The sequence below is a fragment of the Electrona antarctica genome (genome assembly GCF_951216825.1).
Source record: "Electrona antarctica genome assembly, chromosome: 7".
NCBI lineage: Eukaryota > Metazoa > Chordata > Actinopteri > Myctophiformes > Myctophidae > Electrona > Electrona antarctica.
The window spans coordinates 16291559-16306826 of NC_136812.1; the positions used below are offsets into that span (position 1 = coordinate 16291559).

Genomic DNA, 15268 nt, shown 5'->3' on the forward strand with positions numbered 1-15268 from the left:
GTGCCGGAGATTAGCTGTTCACAGACGGACGGACGGACGGAGTGCAAAACATACTCTCTCCCCATGCCTTCGGCCTGGTGGAGACAATGAGGTGGACCGTGGAGCACCAGGGGACAGGGTCCTTGAGGGTCGTGTCCCCCCCCCCCCCCCCCCCCGTTGAGAACCACTTTCATCACTTGCTCAAGCACACATCTTACTATCCATACACAGTAGAAGCACATCAACCTGTTGAGTGTTGATTGATTGTTAAACCACAAGCTCATAAGAACATCAAAGAGAAAAGTTTTGGTTGTAGAGTGATATGGAAGTTGGATTTAACAACATACAGTAGCCTGCCCTATATATATTCACTATACTGTCATATTTGAGACACAAACGAGCCACAACTTTCCCATGATGACGAGGCAATGGAAATGGAAAATGTCTCCGTCACATCCTGTCAGCTGTCACTTCCGGAAGCGGTGAAACGGGAGAAGGGGAAAAACACCGCGCACACACACACACACACACATACATATGGATTAATTATAATGACAGCCGTTTTGTCTGCCAGGTAAAACTCAACCATTAACCCGCTTCGTATTCATTTCAAGGAATCAAATCGACTTTTTTGGAGCCGTGTTTTGAGTCTTAATGGACATCGAGTGAAGAGCATTCGTTCGGTGTTTGTTGTCCTGCTAGCTCAGCCCGGACCGTGTCGTTAATAGCTGGACCTTACACGCACACGCGCGCGCACACACAACAATGTAATAACACGAGTGTGATTGTTGTCATATCATTGACATTTTGAATTGCCTTCGACGATTCTCTCGTTTTAGTTGCAGTTTGAAAAGTAGCCTATCCAGTATATTTTTATTTCGTTTGTTTTCTCCGCTCATTCCCCGAGAAGGTCAAGAAAGATTGCATCGGAAAGGAATGCTCGGTGTCAACATTGCTAAAACTACAAGTAATACAAACTAAACAGGAGGAAGATCTGTAATATTTCTTCGCGGCGTTTAAGCCACATAATGGGTCGTCAAAGCTTTTTCTGAAATCGTCCTCTGCAACTGGAAACATGGATGTGATGTGGACTTCAGCAACTACTATACAGTTGACAGTTAACCACATAGGTTCAAAATAACACGTCCTGTCAGACAAGTGGGCTTAGCTTTAGCCTACGTTTTGCTTTGCTTTCGTTCACTGGACACTTTACGTTCTGGGTTTGTGTTCAGTTTAGCTAACCTTTTGGACAGTGGTTTTTTGTTTTTGTTTCCACATATCTTTGCCCTGAAGCTCCAATCAACAGGTAGGCCCATGTTGCTAATAGGTAATAGCTATTATGTTAAACTGTAATTATGTCAAGAATTATACTGTGCATTGTTCACTTTTCATGAGGAATAAGTTATGGACATTTAAAATAATGCTATTTCCTAATTGTTCTGTATTAGCCTTGGATCAAGACTTTCTCATATCTATTTTTAGTCTTGACTTTTGCTTTCGTATCTAAGCAAAAGTCACACTTGATAAAAACACATCTATGATAGGCCTAGTCACTCTTGATCCAAGGTTTAGTACTGTATAAGCTAAATACATAATTCTCAATGCTGCTGGTGCTCCTCAAGACACAGCATGCCTTGTACCCCTTATGGCATTGTTATAATTATGCCATTGTTTTATGTTGGTCAATGTACAGTACGGGTCATAAGGACAGTCATTCTCTTGTTCTACTGTCTCGTCCCGTCCCCCCTGCAGATAAGGATGAATGGCCTTTCTCTCAGTGAGCTCTGCTGCCTGTTCTGCTGTCCCCCCTGTCCGGGTCGCATCGCTGCCAAGCTCGCCTTCCTGCCTCCTGAGCCCACGTATGCCCTCTTGCCCGACTTGGAGGCGGGTACTGCTCCTGTGCCGAGCGCAACCGGGCCGGGCTTACGGGCTCGGACTGGCTCGGCCGCAGGGGGGAGCGGCGGTTCTGGGGGCGTGGAGGGGAAGTGGAAGCTCCACCTGACAGAGCGGGCTGAGTTCCAGTACTCCCAGAGAGAGCTTGATGTCACAGAGGTGTTCCTCACCCGCTCTAGCAGGGGCAACAGAATCGGCTGCATGTACATTCGTTGTGCCCCAACCGCCAGGTGGGTTAATTCCGCCGGTCTAATCACTAGTTGTTCATTAGCCGCAATTTGCAACTCTAGATTTTTTTATAATGGGATGAATCTAGAGTTGCAATACCCTCCATTGACTCCCCACTCATCCATTTGCGTTTGCGATCTGCTTGTCTTAAACGACGTTAAACTCACCAACATTGCAGCTGTAGTCCAAGCTTGAATTATCCTCTTTCAATCTGCCGAGCTTGTTTTTCATAAAAATCCCCCGTAGACATGTTATGATCTACTTTCTGTCAAGAAGAAGAAATGTTGGAGTTTGGAAGCGCTCGTTTTTATTAAGGGGTCGCGCTGCTGCCTCCTGCATTATGTGCAAATGCGAAACAGATGCATGCAGGGCCGTTCAGTGACTTACGACGAGTGCTTCCAAACTCCAGCACTTAGAAAAAGAATCACTTGCACAGAATTTCTTGACAGAAAGTAGCTCATAACATGTCTACGGGGGATTTTTATGAAAAACAAGCTCGGCAGATTGAAAGAGGATAATTCAAGCTTGAACTACAGCTTCAATGTTGGTGAGTTTAACGTTGTGGGGAGTGGGGAGTCAATGGAGGGTATTGCAACTCTAGATTCATCCCATTATAAAAAAATCTAGAGTTGCAAATTGTGGCTAGTTGTTCATTAATCAATGGATGGCTTTATGAATTGCATTGTGCTGAGTCTGCTCACTCTTTCCTGTGACCTTTTGAACTAGTCTGTATATCACACTTCCTCAGACATGTCCCCACACCCTGCTGTGTCTTGTCTCCAGACTTAGTGTCTGTCTTTTTTCCACTTATTCCAGTTTCTTTCTTTTTACTTCCTGCACTTGTTTCACTGTTGTGTCGAGTCAGCTGTCTCAAAGTTGTTCTCCTCCCGCCTCTCATATGGATTGTTTTCACCTATTTTGTCTGCAGTGTTATGGACATTTTTATGTTACCATTACTTATGGTGAGGTGATGAGATATAGGCTTCTTTATTAATCCCAAAGGGAATTTGGGGTGTTACAGCAGCACAATGTGATAAGAAAATGAATGGGGGTTTTTTTTGCCTCTAGATTTGTGCTAGTGAACCTTTTAGGCTTCGATTTGCGTAGAGTAGTGGACATTGGACAATCTTGCCAACTTGCTCAACATGAGCTCAATTTCATAATGTTGATGGGGGACTTGGCTGCAGCCTGATCCCCTATCTGTTGTGCTAGACTACAGCTCATTAATTTACCAAATCAATTAAAAAGACATGGACAGGATTGTGTTACAGATAATGCCAATCTAATGTTACACAACAATGAGTCCAAACTAGACCTGATATGTACCTCATTGTTATGCCATTTTCTGAGCAGTACGGCCAATGGCAAAACCTCAGGTCATAAGGTTATAAACAAAACCATAAAGTGAGGAGCTCAAACAATCACTGAGTAAAAAAAAAGTATCAGATTGCTTTGACGAGGCCAACATTCATTCATGAATAAAACTAAAGGGCTACAATACCTGGGGTTTATAATCGATACCCTGCTACTCAGGTTGTACAAAATGGCTAGAAGCAAGAGTCCCTTGACATAGATCCAGCTCCGTAAACCAATCTTGTTACACAGCGCTATTCACCCCGCAGACCTTTTGGCAGTAGATGCATTGCAAATAAACTGGTCTGTCAGACGATCAACAGGTTCCTTAATAGCCTGCAGTGTCTTAATTCATATTTATCCATACTTTTTAGGGTAGTAAACGGTATGCATTTGTTATGGTGTTTTCAAAGGCACATGGATGTTTGTTTTCATTAATTATATATTTTTTCAGTAGAACAAATGTACATTTAAGCAACATAATACCATGTACTTAAGTCAACTATATAACCTAGGTACTCTGACCTAGGTTATATGGTAAGGATTGACATTTTTTACTTTGCACGTAACTCTATATTTGCTTCCTCCTGTGTTCCCTCTCAGATTCACAGTGTTGTTCTCCCATGGTAACGCAGTAGACCTGGGCCAGATGAGCAGTTTCTACATCGGCTTGGGCACGCGCATTAACTGCAACATATTCTCCTACGACTACTCGGGCTACGGAGTGAGCTCCGGCAAACCCTCTGAGAAGAACCTGTACGCCGACATAGATGCTGCCTGGCACGCTCTGCGCACACGGTATGCTATGATCTGATCTGATCTATGTCCATTATGCTGTTGTATTGTCAATGCTGTTTTGGTTGATTTGACGTTTTGTTGCCAGCATAAAGTGTTTTATTGTAACATTCTTATTTATTGTCTGTTGTTGGCGACAGTGTGCCTGATGATGTACAATAACCAGTAAAATGTTAGGTCTGGGACTCGATCAAAAAAAATCGAATTAATTTGAAACATTGTAATTTATTAATCACATTTTAATCACATATCAATATTTGACCTGAGAAGCTTTTTTTTTGGTCAATTAAAACAGAATTTGGTATACGAGTGAATCAATGAGTCTTTTAAATCAAAATTTCCCATCCACTGGGCCAAGCAAAGCGGTCTGCTCGTATGCGCGATTATAATCTCAATTAATCAGTTAAAGTCCAAGCCCTAATGTACAGTACAGTACAGTACAGTGTGTGTGTATATATATAAAAAAAATCACACCCGTGTGAAGTGAGGGGCACTAATATATTAAAGTCTAACTCATGTTGATTAGGTGATGTAATGATGATGATGTAAATCAAACGGTGCCAACACAAACATTAAACACCATTAACAATAAAGAGACAATATGACGTATTGAGTTACATTATGACGTAATTATCCCTTCACTGTCAATGGCGTTTACAAAACAAACATTAAACCTGTGTATAGGGCGCAAAAGGCTGCATTTTTCATATATTACAGGTTACATGAAATGAAATCCTCATACGTTGTCAGTGGGCTGGAGGAAGAGATCCCACTTTTTATAGAATTTATCCTCTTGTTGTAGTATGAATGTTTTTCCATGACGTATACTTGACAGTAATGTCCATCCAATGTTCTTTTTATTTGGAGTATATTAAGCCGGCAACAGTATTTCTTTTTTAAAGCTATCCAAAACTGGCTACAGCAGACTGGCTACTGCGTTTCAATAAGAGTGCGCACAGTTTCTTTTTCACGACCGAAGCGGAAAAAACATCTGCATCTGTGTGCAGCCAGGGAGAAGCGATGTCCAAGCATATAGCTGTATGCTGAAGCTATAGATGCCATACAGCTCACCATATTAAATGTGTTTGTGTGAATGGCCACTAAAACCCCTGGGCGCTGTTGCCACCATAGACTCTCGTTTCTCTTGGAATACTTTTCCGGTCCCCTAAAAATAGCTAGCGACCGTGCGCTAAAGCTAATAACCCTATTTAAGGGTCTTTAGAAGCATTCATATTTTAAACGTGCGGTAACGTAACCGGGATTTACTATTGAGCCGCTAAACATAGTCGCTTTGTTCAATCCGATCGATCTGAGCCGTAATTCAGAGATAAAGGGCTATAAAGATCAGCGTCCCCAGTGCGTCACGCGTCCCCAGTATTGTGTGAGCGCCGCCATCTTCAAACAGGCAAAACACATTGAGCACAGAGCTGCCGATCGACAGGGAGCCCTGTAGTGATGCGCGGGCCGGCCCGTTGCCCGCAGGTCCCGCGGTTAACCCGCGGGGCGGGCGAACGGGTCAAGGTTTTCAGCGCAATTGACGATATTCAGACCGCGGCCATCTTGCCAGCAAGATGCTAACTAGCCATTGACGCCCATTCATCCAAATCTATCTAATTGTATTTATAATCTGTAAAGTTTTTGTTTCATAAAAATCAACCATAGACATGTTATGAGCTACTTCCTGTCAAGAAGTTCTGTGCGGGTTATTTTGTGTCAGGAGTGTCAGGATTTTGGGAGTGCTCATTGGATATCACTCAACAGCCCTGCGTACCACCTGTTTTGTATTTGCACATAAGGCAGGAGGAGGTTGCTTTACTACAAACCAAAGGACCAAAAAAAAGGATAGGGGGAAAAAAAGCATTCCGGTAGCCTACCTTATTCTCTCCCTCCTATTCTGTCTCCAAGACTCTCCTCTCCCTCTCTCCTGTTCTCCTATCTCTACTCTGAAATCATCTAGCTTGTTCAATGTGTTGCTTATTTGATAGCAAATTAGCAAGTAGTATGCACAGCTGCCAATGATATCCTCATTATCCTGATATATCGACCGGTGCAAGTCAACTTAATTTGATGTCCCATATAATGTTGTAGGACATGATACTCTGTCGTTCATTGTTATTGTTCTCTCATGTATTGAATTGTAGCCTACACAATTATAAGACACAGGAAAGTGTCTATCCTACTAAAAACCGAACCATATGGGGCTGTATGCGCTTTGGTTTTGTTCGCTCCCGTTTCATCGACTGATTGTAAACGCACTGTCTCTCTCTTTCTCTCTCTCTCTTGCCCGCTCGGTATATGAAATTTAGCCTACAATATATTTATTATTTTATTCATTTGCTTATTTTATTGTTTTGAGGTCTCCTTCCTACCTCCATCTGCTGTCAGTAGCCAAGCCAACATTATGAACAAAATGCTGCACAGATGTAAATTGATGGGGAAATAGCCCAGTCCCCCCTCTCCTCTCTATCGAAAGCAATTGAATCAATGGACTGGACTTGCTGCGTGTTGAAAAGTAGTTGATAGGCTTTTTTTTGCGGGCCGCGGAGCGGGTGGGTCGTTGATTAATATATTGTTTTGTAGGGCGGGTTGGTGCGGGTTGGCTCCCGTGGCGGGACGGGATGGGCGGGTTATGAAAAAAAGCCGGCCCGCACATCACTAGTGCCCTGCTATGCGGTAAATATGATCGAGATGAGTATTCATTAATAAAAAGCAATAAAAACACGTTAAACACATTCCTGGCCATGGGGGATTTCATGAAATACACGTAACGTTCATTTAGTCTGTGGCCATGAGTGAGTTAAATTACCACATTGTCAGTTAGCTGTGTTGCTGACGCTGAGGAAGAACTTTACAATATGAGGAGAGGGGATTCATCAACGTTTAGCAACAGGCTACATGCCATTTTCAGTGGAATTATTCATCATTATTATTATTTATTATTTTCAGTGGAAGAAAGCAACACAAAGTGACAACCAACACTTGACTGCATGACGGGTGTGATTTGCTATAAAAAGGTTGAGCTGACTTCAACTTTTTTCAGCTCTGCAATGACGCGGCAAAGTGTCATTGCAAATCATATGTTTTTGTTTCACCGTTTACATTCCCTTTCATTCTCCCCACCACAATACGTGCTCTCTTGCGTAAAAGGAAGAAAAACAACTAAATTCTTTCCTTTAACCAGTTCCCTGTACTATTTAACCCTAACCTTTTTCTTGGTGACTGTGGCTTGAGCAACTCTTCAAAGGTGACTTTATTGTAGCTGGCCACACTTGGTCATTTTGTAGCTTTTGTCACTGCTAGTGTGTGAACGCAGCAATATAGTGATCAGTCAGATACATCTCACCCCCTGAGACCCAATTTCAGCATGCTCCTTAGCTAGGGTTGGGATCCGGATTCCGGAATCGGAGGAACCGGGTCCATCATCCTGCTATACAATTACTATACCAGTGGTTCTCAAAAGTTTTAATTGCAAGGACCACCATAAGCATCTGAGAGTGTACAGCAATGGAACCATTTGTACTCTCTCAGAGTTGCAGTACTGTAAGGTTTCATTTGGAACCCCTGGCCTATAGGAATCGTTAAGGAACCAGAATCGCTAAAATCCTGAAGGATCCCAACCCTACTCGTAGCTACAGGACAGCCTTCCTCTACCAGGTGCTGTTTTTTTGTGCAGGCTGAGGTTCCACTTCAGAGGAAGTAACTTTGCACGATCACATGACATCCACTTCTGGTTTCATCAAGCCTAGACTTATATACTAAAAGTTACTTTTAAACTGAGCAATAAATAACTTTAATAACTGAATGTTTTAACTATGCAATTATCTTTAGATGACTCAGGAGTCAGCCACAGACTGATGATTTTGACAATCTGGCATATCTCCTTCCTCTGATAACCTTAACTCGTCCCCTAAAGAAACCTGGCCCCAGTCGTGCTGCACTAATGTAGCGCAACCCCAGGGCGGAGTAGGGAGCTGCGAAGTGAGGTTATGGAAGGTGTAAAGAAAGGAGACTGGGATAGTGCAAAGACGAAGGCGACAGTAGAGCAGTGGCACATAGAGATGCAGAGGAGGGGTTTGTGGGGGGATGGGGGATGCAGATGAGGGGTTTGTGGGGGGATGGGGTTGAAGAGATGGGGGAGTAGAGGTAAATGTCTCTCAAGGACATTGCAGTGTGATAGTGTCTTATTAGCGGGATGTGGAGTTGCCTCACTGCAGCTGTTGCCCTTGGGTAGGTTGACACAGCAGAGCATCGACAGCGCTCAGTGTTTGTGTTTGTAGCCTTATATTCTTTTCTCCACAGTTACTCATCTGCTCATTCTGCTGTCAATCTTTTTGGATAAAAGAGCAAATATTTACTCAACTAGTTCACACAAAGCATATTGGAACTGCACCACGTTTTTAAGATTATACGATCTCACATCTCTGTTCTAATGCTTGTTTTCAACAGGTATGGCATCAGCCCAGAGAACATCATCCTCTATGGACAGAGCATTGGAACAGTACCCACAGTAGACCTGGCATCACGTTATGAATGTGCCGCGGTGGTACTCCACTCTCCTCTCACCTCAGGCATGAGGGTAGCCTTCCCTGACACAAAGAAGACCTACTGCTTTGACGCCTTCCCCAAGTGAGTCTCCCGATTGGTGGATAGTCATCCCTCAACTTAGTCTCTTATGCTGTCTACACTTTCATCTTTCTGTATCGTCGGGTGGAAACCTCATGTGTTCAAATTCAAAAGTTTCGAGCTTGTGGATCTGCTACTTGATGATGCTTTTGTGTGATGCTGTAGTATAATCAAGTAGGGCAGGGGTGGGCATCTGGCGGCCCGGGGGCCACATGCGGCCCCCACCTTCACTTAATGTGGCCCTCAGGTGAATGTCAGAATACTGATATAACATTGGTTTACAATTCCATAACATGCAAACACGGCCCGCTTTATTAGTAGCTCATTGCTCAACACAAGTATAATTAAAGGCATTTGAAACTACATAAAAATGTAAATTTTCAGGATTCCAATTCAAAAATAGCAAAGAATTATTCAAGATTTCAATTTGAATATAGCAAAAATAGCCGATCTACAAGCTCAAAACGCGTCGCAGCGCGACGCGTTTTGAGCTTGTAGATCGGCTATTTTTGCTATGACAGTAATGTATGGCCCTAGGGAGTGAGTGTGGAAATATAGTGGCCCTCTCCATCGTCACAGTTGCCCACCCCTGAAGTAGGGCATTCACTTGTGAAAAAACACAAAGTTAATTATGGAGATAAGAGGTTTCTGCCCGACAGCAACGATATGTGACTCTGTCTCTCACTCTGTCCCTCAGTCTGTCATTAGTTCTGTCTTGCTCCCTCTTAGATTGTGTCCTTTCATGAGTTCACTTAGCGGTCGGCTTCCTGTTGGCATTTCCACACAATTAATAGGCTTGGCAGTGCGTGCCACATGGCAAGTTGAAATGAACTTGCAGTGTCATTTGTGAAAGTACTTGTTCAAGTCAAAGGGCCATGCTTTTAAGAGCAACTCCTCTCTACTGTGCAGCATTTTAGCTTTCAATGCATTTCTCTGGGCAGTCTTAACCATTTCCCCGCCAAAAAACGTAGCCTGCGTTATTTGTCGGAAAGCGACTCCGCCAAAATACGTAGGCTACGTTTCTTCAGTTGTATAAACGTGTTTGATCCGATCTAGTGGAAAGGCTACTCACATTAGCTTCGGATGGCTATCTGTTTTGCTTAGACACTGGGCTGCGCCATGACGCCATCTTGGTTGCGCGTGCACGCGCACGCACGCTTTCAGTCGCTTTAGTCTCCAAATCCCCCTCCCAGGTGGCATTTCTGGTCAAAACAATGCTTATTGCACGGAGCCTGGCAGTCGCAGTAATGGCGCCGGCCAGTACTTCTCATGCACAAGGCAGAGAATAACAACCGGTCGAGAGTCAACACACACCATTAAGGTGACACAACATCCGGTCGCGGTGTTTTGGATCTTCAAAATAAGGGTTGAACGGGGCGATATCCTGGCATATACAGTAGTAATCATTCTTTAATTAATCGTGGTGGGATTGTGTTAATATTCCTTGTATTTTCTACAGAATTTCATGTTTGGTCACTATGAGTATGTACTGTATATGTAGCCAGCAAGAGTTGTTAACAGTGCAACAGTCATTCTTACCGGTATTTGTGAGATTATGTTCAGTTTATATACCGGTAGTTAAATCTGAATCCCCCACTAGGTAGGCCGTCGATTACTCACCTGATTAAACCCAGATAACCATAACAGTCTTTATATGACACTAATGAATCATCCTACTGTATAAGTCTTCCTCATACTGCTCAATAGATTTGGACAATTGCAGGCGTGCATGAATGAAATAATCAAGGGCCCCCCTGTGTGTTGTTGCTTTTGTCCTAATTTACACTCGTTTAATGGGAGACAAAGTAAATGGGAGGCTGTGCCAGCCTTTGCACAGTTAAGTCGCAGATGGTACCATTGGGTGGGGAGAGGAGATGGCGTAGACCAGGGAATGCCTCTCCACAGTGTGCTGTGAGAAAGCCTCCAGTGTTCTTGTATTGTGCCTATTTCTCGAGCGTGGTCCCTGGCCGGCTGCCTTCCCCGGGATCAGTCTGTATGATTATTTCAATGTTGCTCTGCTTCTTTCTTTCTCTCTCAACACACACACACTTAACACCTCATATACAATTTACACGTTGGATTCTCACCATCAGCTGTAAGTGCTGCTAGAATGTAATTGAATGAAATTAATGAATGAATATTTATTTCGATCTTTTTTTTACAATTTAACATTTTCTTTCAAAGTGATCGAAAAGGCATAGGCAGAAGCTTATAGCTTATTGGTGCCTATCCTTATCACATTCTGTTACAAAATAATAAACAAACAACAAATAAACAATAAAAGAGAACAGAACAAAACAATAACAAAACAAAAAAACGGAAAAGGAAGAAAAAAAGACAAATGCAAAATGGACTACTTCAATACACTACACAGGATAACAGATGACTCAATCCCCCACTCATTCCAGGTTGTATTTATCCAATAATGCCTGTTTGAGCCTTTTAAAAAAAAAATTGCTTTAGGTTTATGCTTTGCTTTATAAGCTCAGGCAAGCCGTTCCACAGCTTTACTCCGTGAACAGATATACACACATACTGTACTGTACTCTTCAAAGTAGTTCCAACACCTATTTGTTTAAAGTTTAATTCCCCTCTCAACTCATACCTACCATCCCTATCCCTAAACCTTTTTTGAATATTGCCAGGAAGCAGTATATGTCTTGCTTTATATAATATTTGTGCTGTTTTAAAATCAACTAAATCAAAAAACTTTAATGTATGCGATTTCAGAAACAGTGAATTTGTGTGTTCATAATATCCTACCTTATTGACTATTTTTTTTCTGCATTATGTTTATTGGAGGAATTAATTTCAACAGAATTGTTGAATTGTTTGTAGGACTAGGAATGGGTATTGGGTATTCAACTCAAGTGAAGACTGACAAGTGAGATTGACTGTCCATTGTAGGTGTGCAGAAGGACTTTTTTCTTACATTCTTATAGTTAAAATAGCTGACAATATGTGAAAAAGGTTTTACAACTGATCAGCATGATTGCAACAATTAGGAAATCCCAGGTTTAGTTCACAGTATGTTTTAATGTAATGCCTCTTTGTTATAGATTCCTAAATGCATGCTCTAATAATCCTAAACTCTGACCTCTTTTCACCCATTCTACCCTATGCTTGCTTGTCTCAGCATCGAAAAGGTATCCAAGATCACGTCTCCGGTGCTGATCATCCATGGCACGGAGGATGAAGTGATCGACTTCTCTCACGGCCTGGCGCTGTTCGAGCGCTGCCCCAAGGCTGTGGAGCCCCTCTGGGTGGAAGGAGCCGGACACAACGACATTGAACTATACAGCCAATATCTGGAGCGCCTGCGTCGCTTCATAGGACAGGAGTTGGCAGTGCCGCATGCCTGACCGTTGCACCTCATCACTATCACCATCATCCTTACCATCATTGTTGTCACTGTCATCATCAATGTTTCTATTATGCTCCTGGCTCATATCCAGCAGCATATTTTCCATTCAGGTCTGGATCAGCTTGTTTAAAGGGAAACTTCTTGACTGTACTTAATTTGAATCCTAGTGTTCTGTTGTGAGGGGAACATGTGAAAATCTGTCATAATCTAACATTTCAGAAATCCTTGTGTGTGTGTCTGTGTCTGTCTATTGCTTTTTGCCCAAATTGGGAAATGCCTGATGCCACAGTACTGATGTCATAGTGACATCCAAGTACTCTGATAATGGGTAACTGCACTAGCACAAAACTTTCCAAATGTATTTTCCAAAGCTTGTGTTGGAAAATTGACATGAGCCAGCCTGCATATAAAACTAAACCATGTCACCTGGCAGCCATTTTCCAGCGTTGGCTTTCAAGAACACATTGGGAAGTGTTCCATCAGATTTCCACATGTCCGCTTCACAATGGACTGGAGCGATAGGATTCATGTTAATATGAGCTGAGTTTCCCTTTTTAAGAGTGTCTGATGGAAATGGTGGTGTCATGACCCTCTCTGCTGCAGCACACCAGCACTTCCTCTCCAGTTTTCAGAGAACATACAGTCTTCACTACAACAATGTGTGACCATTGCCTGGTATGGCAGTGGGATACACTCCTTTGAATTTGGAAGGACAGAGGTTCAAGAGTCTCTCAACACAAATGGTCCCTGTGAGCAGCTGCACTGTCCTTTTTGTTTGGATTTGACCCTTGTTTATGTCTCATACCTGTTGTTAATGGCTGCCAGCAAAGCACCACTCTTACACTCTAGTTTCTATCATCCCAGGAGACAGTGTAGGGGCATTGACATTGTCCAGGCCTTGTGTTCTACCCCCAGCCTGGTTTTATTCACTCATTTCATGAAGGCCCTGACAACACTGAGCATTAAGGACACATCTTGCAGTATGTCCAACTGAGTGTTATCCTCATCGACGAATGTTCGTTTCACTTTTGGAATGGACCTGATTCACCGGAATTTGCCCCAACCCTGCAAACACATGAACACTTGTTTTCCTTTTTAAAACGAAGAACTAAACATTGCTGCACTACTGTTCTTTTAATTAGTTTAATATTGTTTATGTGTGTTTAATGACTGTTGAAGGCTGCGGCACAGAGCTCTAATGAAATACTCACATTTTAGCATTTGAAATTGGATTGTGGTTATCTTTGGGTTTTATTTTTCTTTGCGGGGGCGTGCAACACGTCTCCAGCCGTAATTGAGCTGTGGATGTCTGATCATTAGCTACTGGTTAGGTTATTAACATGACATTATTGATTATTGTTCAGCCACTATGACATGCTAAATGTACAGCATGTCCTTTTCTCACTCTGGTTTACAATATCTTAACTATTTTTTTAATATTGGCCCATGTTGGTACATATCCGATAGTGGAAACTTAGATTATGATATTATTATTAAGCTTGAATGTTGTTCAAATTAATTTCAGTGGAACCCAAAAGGCCAGGAGAACAGGTAGTTCTATACTAAAAATATTTGGTAGAATATGTTCAGAACCTTCATATCTGCTGGTGTGACCTTTGACCCCTCAAACCTCTTACTTAACTATGTTGTATTACACCTGTGAATAATTGCTTTTTGCTCTTATCGTTGGGGGTGATCACTTAATTTGAACCTTAGAGATTTTATATCATTTGTCTCGCTACAATCTTATTTTCTAATAAAATATGGATTTTTGCATATATGTAAGCTAATTCCTAACTCTCGAACCTTTATTGAATGTCTAACTTCTTACTTTTTAACTATACTTTTTAAAACTCTGCCATTTGTAAGTCATAGTAGGGTGAAATCCTCAACCCTTAATTGTTTATGATTGTTTTGAAGCGGGATAGGGATTTACAACAAAGATAAATTGTATATTGATTAGAAACCAAAGCTTTACAGATGCTATTCGTTGGCTGTACATTAGCTTCCCCAGAACCAACGTCATGTCCTAGTACTGTAGGCCTATGTACGGTATGTGGATATGAAATCAAAAAGCATTTGTGTGATTGCTCCCTCAACAAATTCCAGAGCAATCTCATGTGTGTTAACAAACAGAGGAACACCTTTGAATGCCACATGTTCCTTCAAAGCTGTTTCTAAAAGACCATAGAGGCTTGTGGGTGTTTACTGTAAATGTTGATGCTTATTTGTTAGCGAATATGCGCATTATAACTTTTCACATCAGTTATGTCAAAAGAGGTGTGTGTGTGTGTGTGTGTGTGTGTGTGTGTGTGTGTGTGTGTGTGTGTGTGTGTGTGTGTGTGTGTGTGTGTGTGTGTGTGTGTGTGTGTGTGTCTTTCTTTAAGGGAAGATAAAGACTGACAAAAAGCTCTAAGCAGAAATGAAGAGTTTGTTTAAAAATATATATATTTAAAGAAATGTCTTCTTTTGTATCCAAATGAATTATATGGATCTTTATGCATTTAGATGTTGGTGAGAGTTGGGGAAATGATGTGGTGGATGAAGGGCCAGTTGGGATTGTTTGTCATATATCATGTTTATTATTTCCTGTTATTTTTAGTTTCAAAGATATCATCTTTTTCCAAGAATTCAAGAGCATAGTAAATAAATGAATTGATAATATACAGTATAATGTCCATATCTCTGTAACTGTCTCTTTGAAATATTGTATTTCCTTTTCTTTTCAAGGAATCAATGTCATAGAATTTTGCATTCACCTCAATTAAATCCAGTAAATAAAGATCAATGATCAGCTAAATGTATAGCCATACGGAAGACCAATAGGCAGCAAATCCTGTTGGATCACTGGTGACCACCAGAACTATGTCAGCCAGTAACTTTTTTTTTACCCGTGTTTAACAGATGGGTTTGGTTATTATCTTGCCAAATGATCTGTTTTAATTATACTAGCACAAGGCATTGTCTGTCCCAACCTCCGACTTACACCATGAAGAGATGGGGGAAATAGACAGATGGGTCTTAAGCTAGCTC

At 41.8% G+C, this 15268-nt stretch overlaps 1 protein-coding gene across 4 annotated transcripts; it reads left to right on the forward strand.

Annotated features, from left to right (window-relative positions):
- The first annotated feature begins 402 nt into the window (after positions 1–402).
- abhd17ab (abhydrolase domain containing 17A, depalmitoylase b) lies at positions 403–14013 on the forward strand. 4 transcript variants are annotated; one of them, XM_079504970.1, is made up of 6 exons: positions 465–553; positions 1233–1285; positions 1732–2102; positions 4057–4251; positions 8695–8874; positions 12008–14013. In XM_079504970.1, the coding sequence occupies exons 3-6, from the start codon at positions 1738–1740 to the stop codon at positions 12231–12233; spliced, it is 966 nt and encodes a 321-aa protein (XP_079361096.1). In that variant the 5' UTR covers positions 465–553; positions 1233–1285; positions 1732–1737; the 3' UTR covers positions 12234–14013. The 4 variants fall into 4 exon arrangements, with proteins under 4 accessions (XP_079361097.1, XP_079361095.1, XP_079361094.1 ...); XM_079504971.1 differs by lacking the exon at positions 1233–1285 and having other exon boundaries at positions 403–553; XM_079504969.1 differs by having other exon boundaries at positions 422–1306.
- Positions 14014–15268: the final 1255 nt, after the last annotated feature.

Excerpts from the sequence above, each read along its gene's own strand:
- abhd17ab (XM_079504971.1), top strand. The coding sequence starts at position 1,738 with ATGAATGGCCTTTCTCTCAGTGAGCTCTGCTGCCTGTTCTGCTGTCCC. Across the intron at positions 4,252-8,694 it reads TGGCACGCTCTGCGCACACG|GTATGGCATCAGCCCAGAGA; the intron begins GTATGCTATGAT and ends TGTTTTCAACAG. Across the intron at positions 8,875-12,007 it reads TGCTTTGACGCCTTCCCCAA|CATCGAAAAGGTATCCAAGA; the intron begins GTGAGTCTCCCG and ends TGCTTGTCTCAG.